Source organism: Poecilia reticulata, linkage group LG11, assembly GCF_000633615.1.
Source record: "Poecilia reticulata strain Guanapo linkage group LG11, Guppy_female_1.0+MT, whole genome shotgun sequence".
Classification (NCBI taxonomy): Eukaryota; Metazoa; Chordata; class Actinopteri; order Cyprinodontiformes; family Poeciliidae; genus Poecilia; species Poecilia reticulata.
Window position 1 is genome coordinate 28,139,833 of NC_024341.1, and position 9,689 is coordinate 28,149,521.

A 9,689-nucleotide genomic window follows, 5' to 3' on the forward strand; every position below is an offset into this window, starting at 1 on the left:
AACCTCGTAGAGGTTACCTCACAACTTCGCAGAGGTTACCTCACAACCTCGTAGAGGTTACCTCATAACCTCGTAGAGGTTACCTCATAACCCTGTAGAGTTTACCACAGCAGGCCTCAACTTCAAGCCAATTACCATTTTAAACTTCTGACTCGTCGAAGAAGCCACAAATGTAACTGGTGGATTCTTTCTACAAGAATCAGATGGTTCTTCTCATATCTGTTGCAAAGTTTCCATGAATGAGTGGTCCCCGTTGCTTTGCGTCCAGTTTCCCATGCAGAGCTCCATGGGGTTCAAGTCTGGAGACGCTGCTGGCCACTCAGGTCTTTCAGCTCAACTTGTTATTTTTTCCTGAGGTGGTTCTGGCACAGCTTGGCCGTCTGCTTTGGCTCTTTGGTTCACCCGATCTTGCTGACGGGTGAACCCTGACCCTGAGTGCTGCATGGCACTGCTTAGTGTGGTAGCTGTTTTGGTTCAGGGTGCCTCTCACTCCGTACAAGCAGAGCAGCCCCTGACCATCACACCTCCCCCTCCATGTTTGGCAGTTGGTGCCACACAGTGTGGAACCATCGTTTTACCTACTGAAGGCATACAAAGTCAACCCTAAGCCCCCGTAAGGTCTACTCAGGGTTTCTGAAGAGGATGCTCCGTTGGATAGGCAGACCTCGGATTCAGGCAGAGCAGAGTGGTTCTGGTTCTGGCCGTGGAACACCGGACTGAACAGTCTTTGAATCTGGCTGTTAGGTCCCTGTAGGACCGTGACAGAGCTTTGTCTGCATTGCTGGCAGTAGGTCACACTCGTCTACGGTGAGAGTTGCTCTCCAACAAATCTTGGATTCATTACATTTATGGACAGAATTTCTAGACCAGCCAAGGTGTGGAGGGGATCCGTTTTGGTGACCTTAGGATCGCGTCTCTGCTTTTTGCAGCTGATGTGCTCCTACTGGCTTCACCCCGTCGTGATCTACAGCTTTCACTGGAGCGGTTCGCAGCTGAGTGAAGCGGCCGGGATGATTTGGACCAGTGCCTCCAAATCCAAGGGTCTAAAGCTGAAAAATGGCAGAGTGCCTTCTCTGGGTCGGGAAAGAGGTCCTGCCCCAGGTGGAGAGTTGAAGTATCTCGGGGAAGAATGGAGCGGTGGATGGGTGCAGTGAAGCGCTATATTGGTCTGTCGTGGAGAAAAGAGCCGAGTCAAGAGAGCTGGTCAGTCTACAGTCCTTAACTCATCTATGGTCACGTGCTTTTTTATCGTGACCGAACAAATAAGATCATAGATACAAGCGCCCAAAATGAGTTTTCTCCATAGGAGGTCTGGGGTCTCCGTTAGAGAGAGAAGCTCAATCATCCTGGATGGACTCGGATTAGATCCGCTGCTTCTCCACGGCAAGAGGAGCCAGTTGAGGTGGTTCGGGCATCTGGTTGGGATGGACGCCTTCCTGGTGAGGTGCTCAGGTCGCTCTGGGAGGAGGCTCAGAAGAAAACCTGGACAGGCTGGAGGGATGATGTTTCCCTGCTGGGAACGCCTTGGGATTCCTGAAGGAGCCGGACCAGGAGGCTGGGGAAGTCCGAGTCTCCCTACTTAGGCTGCTGACCCCACGAACCGACCCTATAGAGGTTACCACGGCAGGCCTCAGCAGGTAGACGCATCAAGAGACTTTCACGTCTCTCAGGGAACGGAGAAAGGTGGGGTATGCAGACTGCCTTATAGTGAACACTTTGAAGGTTTTGAAACAAATCTTCTTCCTGGCCAGAAGGTTAGAAGGAAAAGATTCAGAGCTCTGCTGTCTCTCTTGGAGGTGGACTCCAAAGACAAGGCTTTGGGATTCAGGTCTTTGTAGTGGGGATCAGTCCTTATCTGCAGCTCTGAGCTTTATTGCAAGGAGAAGTTTGTCATCGAGGTTTGCCTTCATCATGTCTTCATCAAGGAATGCTTAGAAAATAGATCTGATCAGGTAGAGAAACAAATGGATTCCAACAACAGACATTTAAAAACGCAGATCTACCCTCAGTGGGGTAAACTCTCACAGAAAGAGGTCTGGCAACCCAAAGCAAGGACTGAACCAAAGGACAAGTGTCTGAGAGGTAACAGCTAGCCTGATGGGTGGCGGACAGGACAACAGCTTCTAGCACAGCTTAATGGTGGTTGCAGTAATTTCAGCAACCACTGAAATTACTGCGATTACTTCTGATTAGAATAGTTGGAGTTGCAGGTTTGACCAAGGAAGTTGCAACAAGAAAGCCATTGCTAAGATGTTAGAATATGACAAAGAGACTTGCTTGGTCCATGCAACAGCGCTATGGGACTATTAAGACTGGCAGAAGGAGCTATGGACCGAAGAATCACAACTTTCAATCTTCGGTTCCTCACACAGGGTGAGATCCGTCTGGAGTTGGACACATTCTGTGGTCTACACCACCCTGGTCTGCCAATCCAGGGGAACTGCCCCCGAAATCCACGCAATACCGCAGAGTCACGTCAACCAACACAACCCTACGGCATCCAGAGCCTTAAGGAACTCTGTGTGAATCTGACCGAGGAGCTTTTTAACCCCCTCAGCACCAGAGACTGGAGACATTGACCCAAAGTCTCCAGGCGCTGCGTCCTCAGTGGAAGACGTGCTGTTGGGCCTGAGGTGGACTTGGACGTATTCTGCCCACCGACCCAAGACGTCCTGGGTGGAGGTCAGCAGCACACCACCCCACTGTAATCAGTGTTGGTGCTGCACTGCTCTCCCCCCAAGGCGCCATGTTGAAGTCGTTCTCTATGACATCTTCAAACTCCTCCCACCCAGAGTTTTTGCCTCAGCGGCCACCCGAGCCACATGGTCTGCCGGTACCCATCAGCTGCTTCCGGGGTCCCATCGGCCAGAAAGGCCCGACAGGACCCCTTCTCCAGCCTGACAGCATCAACCACCGCCGGCGTTCCACAGGCGGTGGGTTCAAAGGTTATAAAGGTACTAATCAAGACGTTGCTTTTCAGATCAAAGACATGAACATTTCTTGACCTGGTTCACTTTCAAACAGCACCACTTTTGTACAAAGCAATAAACAAGCTGTTTCCTAGAAAATATATCCCAACGTTCCTCAGGGGCAGCAAATAGAAACATCCAGATGTGAGAAGGTGCTGCTGTGAATCCAACAGGGAGAGATGGAGGACAAGCGAAGGAGAACAGACCTGAAGACGGAAAACTGAAGTAAAATTAGCTCCTGCTTTCATTTGACAGAACATTTGGGTTTCCTTGCCAGAGTGCGATTCTGCTTCCTCTCCTGTAGTGATGTGTTTCCCTTCCTGTGATTCTGCGGGTAAAGTGAGGATCTGAGCCTGAAGCTGTTTGTCTCAATAACTGCAGCGTGTTTGACGCCAGCCTGCGTGGGAGCGCTGCAGCTGCTGCATGGCCCAGAGGCACTTCCTCAGCAGGTCACCCCACATCCTGCCACCGCCGCAGCATCACACTGCATGCTGCTGCGCCTGATGCGGGCCGAACCACCGGCACCAGAACAGCAGGACACCAGTTTGGCTCTCTGTCGGGAGGAAAGGCTGCAGATCAACGTCTTACTCACCGTCCAGGTCTTCAGGTGCCGCTTGGACCCCAGCATCTGGAGCGGAAGCATCAAGAGGAGCTGAAATGATGAATGAAGGGAGTTTAGCTTTTCATTTCAGAGCAGCATCGTGAAGCAAAGAGCTGCAGAAACACAGAACATGTACAACAGGAWTCTGGACTGAAAACACGCAGACTGGGAGATTCATTCGTTTCCGTCTGCAGCTGATGGAGGGAAACTATCAGAGCTGCCTCACCTCCACCTTYACACATCTTTAGTTTGGATTTTTAATCCAAACACACTTCAAGACAAATACAATCCTGGAAGGAAAAACTGGAAAATTTATCCTGAATAAAAAAATGTACAAAGACTCCTGATCAGTATTTAACTATGGAGATCAGAGAGAACGACTCTAGTTCTTTTAAAATGAGCGTCTGAAGCTTTAACTCCATGGAAATCCTTCACTTCTGGTCGTAGACAGCAGAACCTCAGAGCTTCAGGCTGAATTCCTCGTTTCTGCTGTTCTCAGCCGTTTTACAGAAACTCAGCATTTTAAATGTGAAGAGACGTTTCCACCCTCCTGGTTCCATCCACCCCGTCAGCCGTTTCTGTAGTTCGGCAGCAGCGATTATCTACCGGCAGAGAAACTTTCTCCATGTTGGATCCAGAGTCTGACTGAGCAGCAGAACCGCGCATTCACATGAACGCCTGGCAGTGATGGTGTAACTGCATTTACTGCCTCTGCATCCAGACCAACTACCTACAACATGGAGCCTAGTTTACCTACAGGCCATGCATGTCAGATAACGTTCAAATATTCATGCTACCACAATATGAATGCATTAAACGAAGCCTCGGCATAATGAAGGAGTTAGCTAACGTCACCGAACTGGATCATTTCTGTTCCCYGAGACAAAAACAGCAAAAAYTAATAATTAHATCCAAAGCATGCGGAGCAGCTGAATCCTCAGCTAGCAGCTAGCAGCTAGCACACAGCGCTAACCGGAGGCTCACTGCTGACCAGCGGCCAGGACCGATACAAAATCACCGCCAGGAAAAAAAATGGCCGATTCTCAAAACTGGTTATCTGGAAGTCGTGACCTGGTTCAGCGTTTCCACAGCAACTGGTGACATCACAGACGAGAACAGGTTACAAAATGAAAAATATAACCCAAAAAGGATAGAAAGACGTTTATGCAGCATTCCTGGACACTAAAAGTACAAAAGAAATATTTATGGGATAAAAGAGTGGATTTTGTGTAACATGTCCCTTGTAGCTCTGCCTTTCAGCCTGTGGATGTAAAGTTTACCTGGAGAGAGCGAGCTCAGCTGGAGGATGAAGAGGAACTGAAGCAGCTTCATCTTGGTGTCACAGAGGAGAGGATCCTCCACATAAACCTCCTCTTCTTCTTCTTCTTCTTCTTCTTCTCAGACTGAACTCTGCATCGCAGCAGGAAGTGAAACATCAGAGGCTCCAACTCTCTTCTTCTGCTTTCAAAAACGGCTGAGCGGGAAAAATAAAACCATTTAAAGCAATAAATGATGTGCCAAGCTGCTGTGCCCTAATATATAGTAAGATGTCTGTCCTGTTGGTGTGCTGACCAAACTGTGCAGGTCAAATGGGACAACAGTGTGTCTGCACCCTTCTGTCAGTAATGGATCAGACAAGGAAGCATTTGATCCCCTGCATTGATTCATCTTTGTATGAATGAGCTCTCCAAGCAGCTGAGCCTGTTAGAACTGGCTGGATGGTTGGAGGTACAAGTCAGTTCATGTCTGCAGATGACTTGGTGGGTTTAGTCCAAGTTCAGCTGGTCTCAGCATACGGTGAACGACATGATGTTCCATTCAATCCATCCTAAAGTCTCATTTGGTCCGTCGCCCTCAAGAGGACAAAAACAGGGCGTCCCCTGATGTCCAGCTGTCTGGGATCCTACTGGACGTCTCAAATCAAGTCAAACATCTTGGTCATGTGTTGGCAGACCGTCCGTCTGATGCTGGGGACATTTACCGTCAGGTCCAAATGTGCTCAGCCAAATGTCCAGTCCGTAGGTCTGGACTGTCCTGCTGGAGTCAACCTGAACCCGTTTGGTCATATTCTACATCACTGTATGTATGCGGCACATCAGTGGTGCAACTCTAACGAAGCCAGGCTCCAGAGACTCAAGGTGCTTAGTAACGAAGCGTTAAGGTTCTGTTAAAAGGCCCAGATGGACCAGAGCCGGTCAACTGGTTGTATCAGCTCTTTGATGGCCGTTTGAAGAAAGATTATGAATTCACTAATATGTGGTTTAAACCAGAATAATAACAGAATTATCCTGTTAATTATCCCGTTAATTATAGTGCAGCAAGATGCTCCTCTGTCCTTGGGAGACTTTGGTGCGACTGACTCTGAAAGGTTCTGGGTCTCATCTACTTTCTACTCTTATTTTATTGTTTTTCTTTTTAAACTGATTTGGACTTTGAGTCTGCAATAAAATCTAATAATAAAGAAAACCAAAGAGACGAGATTTTAAGTGAATTACAGAAACTGCAGGAACATTTTCAGAACATAAAGGAAAAGAAATCTGTTCAAAACGTTTAACTACTTTCTGGTTTAGTCAATGAAGTTGTTGGTTCACATTTTAACGGCCGGTTGCAGAATGGACTCAAACACATTTTAAAAATCATTTCGAAACCAGTTGGACATGAAAAATAAAATCCTCGCAGCTTAATGAAGGATGACACCTTCACCTTACTGATGGATTAACAATATTCAGTTTAATAATGTAGCTGAATTCCCGCCCATGAAGCCCCGGTTCCACCGTGAGAGCTGGATGTACCCAACAGGCTAAAACCCAGAGCTGCTCTCACAGCCGTTTATGTTTGCTACTTAAAAATAACATTTCATTTGAGCAAATCGCAGTTATAGTGACAAAATGGCTGAACGTCCCAACATCTTACCGTGTGCTGCTATAAACCGGGCTGCTAGCAACGCCGAACATTTCAGCTCCAACTTATCCTCCGTCTTTCGGTTGCCGTTAAGCTGCCTCTGTGTCGACAGTTAAACCGGAAGTTTCCCCTTCACAATAAAAGCATCAGACCTAAAAAACCTGAAATGTTATTCCCACCACTGCTAAAACATTTAGAAACATTTGTGAAGAAAATTTCCAAGTAGAACAATTTGACTGTTTTTAAAAGTGTAGCTTTAACTTCATCTGGAGAAAGAAACATCATTGTTCTTTCAAAAGGAAAAATGCAGTTAAAAGTTATGAAGATGGAGGAATTAAAGCAACAGATTTGGAAACAATGAAAGATGCTTCAAGACTAAAATGGCTGCTACCTAAGAAGTAACCATGAGGTCTGGTTTGCTGTCCCATCTCTGGTATTTAGGAAAATTGGAGGCATGGATTTCCTGTTGAGATTTGACTTCTTTCTGAAGGTCTTGAGAATTTGCACACGTTCGTTTTCTTTTTCTTCTGACGAAGTCTGGTTTCTCGCCAGTTGCAGTTATGTCACTGGATATTGTAATGGACATTTTTATCATGTGCTCTTCACCCCTTTTGTGCTTTAGATTGTGTCTGATGATGACATCGTGTCTGGATGATCTCATCATCAGATGGTCAAGCTGCTCTCCTATAGACTTTCATAGACGTCCTTCATCCTGGAGACTATCTAGTGTTGCTTCCCCAACCCAGGACTTATCTGCCCTCTTTAGCATGAAAGAACAACCTGCTATCCTTAAGAGTAGCCAAACGGCCAGACCATCTGAGTCGGGCTCCACAGAAACCCTGATGCATCACAATCAGATTCACACCTCTAGTCCAGAATCAGAAGATTTTTATTGTCATTGTCACAAAGACAATGAAACTGCAGTTTCAGCTACAACCATCCATTACACAACAACATGGGGGGTAATGGGATGGGGGGGCTGAGGCCAAATGAGAGAAACATCAGGTAACGAGAAGAAAACTCAGCCTGTCTCATCCTGAGATGAAGGAAAAACCTCAGTACATATAAACAYAACAAGCCGGGAGTCAGACCAGGAACCCTGACTGAAGCAGGAATATGATGACCGGTTCACCACCAGCTGATCCGTTCAGGCCCACAGCTGATCCAGGGAGGGGGGCAGCTGATCCAGGGCGGAGGGGCAGCAGAGCCTCCTGTCGCCATAACAACCAGGGGAGGACAGCTGAGCGAACATCGTTCTCCAAGGTCACCGTATCCATTCTGAGTCCGAGATCCGCTGCCCGGCCTCGGTCCTGTTCCAGGATCGGACCCCGTCTGCGGCTCAGCTCCCGTATCGTCTCAGTCTGAGTGTTGATCGCCCTGCAGATCCCATCAACCCGGCAGCCATGATGTGGCCTAAACTGCCGCCGGCATCTTCCCACATTCCCGATAATCCAGGTATCGGCCAACTCCAATAAGCAGAAACCTGCCATCATGAATCCAATTATCTACACATCTTCAACATCGTCAGACACACGGTTTTCCACTTCCATCCAGAATCCATCGTGTATCCAGTGAAGGATGTCCCGTCGGGACACGAGGATCCCCTTTACCCGGTTTCCCAGTGGAGAAAATATTGTATCAGTTGCATTGAGAGACCAGCTGACCAGATCCATAATTTGGAACTTTGTAAGTTATTCAAAAGAAAGACTCTGAAAACACAGACGCTGAGCAGGGAAGATGGGAGGACAGGGAGACGGAGAAGGGACAGTGTGATTGGACTGTCCAATCAGGTCTGTTCTGACCAGAACCTATAAAAGGAAGTCAGAGCCAGTTGGTCAGAGAACTGACAGACCCCTCGACTCCATTTCTGTTCTCGCCTTGCAAGGTTTTAATACATTTATTTCTTCTCATCCAGACTCTTGTTAATGTATTTTTTCCATGACAATATTTTTCTTCATTACATATCGTCTTATTTATTTGAGTGTCTGGGTCACAGCTGTGTTGTTGTGCAGAGGGATGAAGTGAAAGTGAGGAAGCGCCGTCTGTCCTCCGGTGAGGCACGGCTACAGAAAGCAGCAGGTCCTGCAGCGTTTCCGTCTGAAGCGCCTCGTCTTCCTGCTGCTGGAAGTGGGAAGAGGTGTGGGATTAATATTCCTCACATGGCTGCTCCGACAGTTACCAGCAGATAACGGCAGCAATCAAAGCTGTCAGCAAATCAGAAGATGATCAACATGTGGAAGTTGAGCAGATCAGGGGACGAGGCGTTGGCATCCACAGCACATAAACATGAAGTGAGAAATGGTTTGTTTTCATTTTATAGTTTTTAATTACCCTTTATGATAAATATTTATTATACATGTTATTACTAGCGATTTTTAACAATGAGTATTTTAGAGCCGACACGTCTTCACGCTTTGGTCCATCTTCATCGTCTCCTCCTCATCGTCTGCAGGTTGTTCAAACCGTCTGCTCCGTTGTCCTCACCGATCTCAGCTTTGCTAATGACGTTAAAAACAACTTTACTGTTAGATTTGCTGCAGATTTGACCTTTAGTCCTACAGGTGAGGAGATGAGGACCTACCGTGCAAATTACAGTAAACGCGGAAGAAAACCATGCTGATCAGAACAAGAACAAGAAGCCCAATAGACAGAAATATGATGCTGAAATGCTGTGAAGTCAGAACGCCTGAATCAGGACGAATGAATCTCGGACCTGGCAGCAATGGACAAACATCAAATATATTAAGATTTACAGAATCACCTCATATGCCTAAAACCTTTTTTGTATGAACGAACGATGTGGTCATGGACTCAGTCACACCTTCTGTGGGTGCTCCAAAAAACGCCTTCGAATCTGCAGGGAAAACAGGAAACGATTCAAGCTAATCCATAATGTTTAGGTTTAAGGTCAAATATTTCAGATTCTTTATTACTTTAAGCAAACAGAGAGAAACTGATGGGTTAGAATGAAAGTATCCAAAAACTAACATTAAAACAAATGGAGAAAAGACAGAGGATGGTAGGATGCATGGATGGTAGGACGGTTTGATGGTAGGATGGATGGACGGTTTGATTATTTGATGGTAGGATGGATGGATGGTTTGATAATTTGATGGTTGGATTGTTTGAAAATTTGATGGTAGGATGGATGGATGGTTTAATAATTTGATGGTAGGATGGTTTAATAATTTGATGGTAGGATGGATGGATGGTTTAAT

General features: G+C 46.7%; 2 protein-coding genes across 2 annotated transcripts in view; both read right to left on the reverse strand.

Annotated features, from left to right (window-relative positions):
* The window catches only part of LOC103473060 (antigen WC1.1-like), an 8,479-nt gene extending 3,465 nt beyond the window's left edge, over window positions 1–5,014 (reverse strand). The window contains exons 1-2 of the mRNA XM_008422991.1: window positions 4,851–5,014; window positions 3,562–3,621 (exon numbers count right to left, since the gene is read on the reverse strand). Of these exons, the coding sequence (XP_008421213.1) occupies window positions 3,562–3,621; window positions 4,851–4,902 (112 nt within the window). The 5' untranslated portion in view covers window positions 4,903–5,014. The remainder of the gene's footprint in view (window positions 1–3,561; window positions 3,622–4,850) is intronic.
* Window positions 5,015–8,773: 3,759 nt separating this feature from the next.
* Window positions 8,774–9,689, reverse strand: part of LOC103473059 (scavenger receptor cysteine-rich type 1 protein M160-like) — a 2,482-nt gene continuing 1,566 nt past the window's right edge. Inside the window, exons 3-5 of the mRNA XM_008422990.2 lie at window positions 9,293–9,325; window positions 9,053–9,184; window positions 8,774–8,969 (exon numbers count right to left, since the gene is read on the reverse strand). Of these exons, the coding sequence (XP_008421212.2) occupies window positions 8,929–8,969; window positions 9,053–9,184; window positions 9,293–9,325 (206 nt within the window). The 3' untranslated portion in view covers window positions 8,774–8,928. The remainder of the gene's footprint in view (window positions 8,970–9,052; window positions 9,185–9,292; window positions 9,326–9,689) is intronic.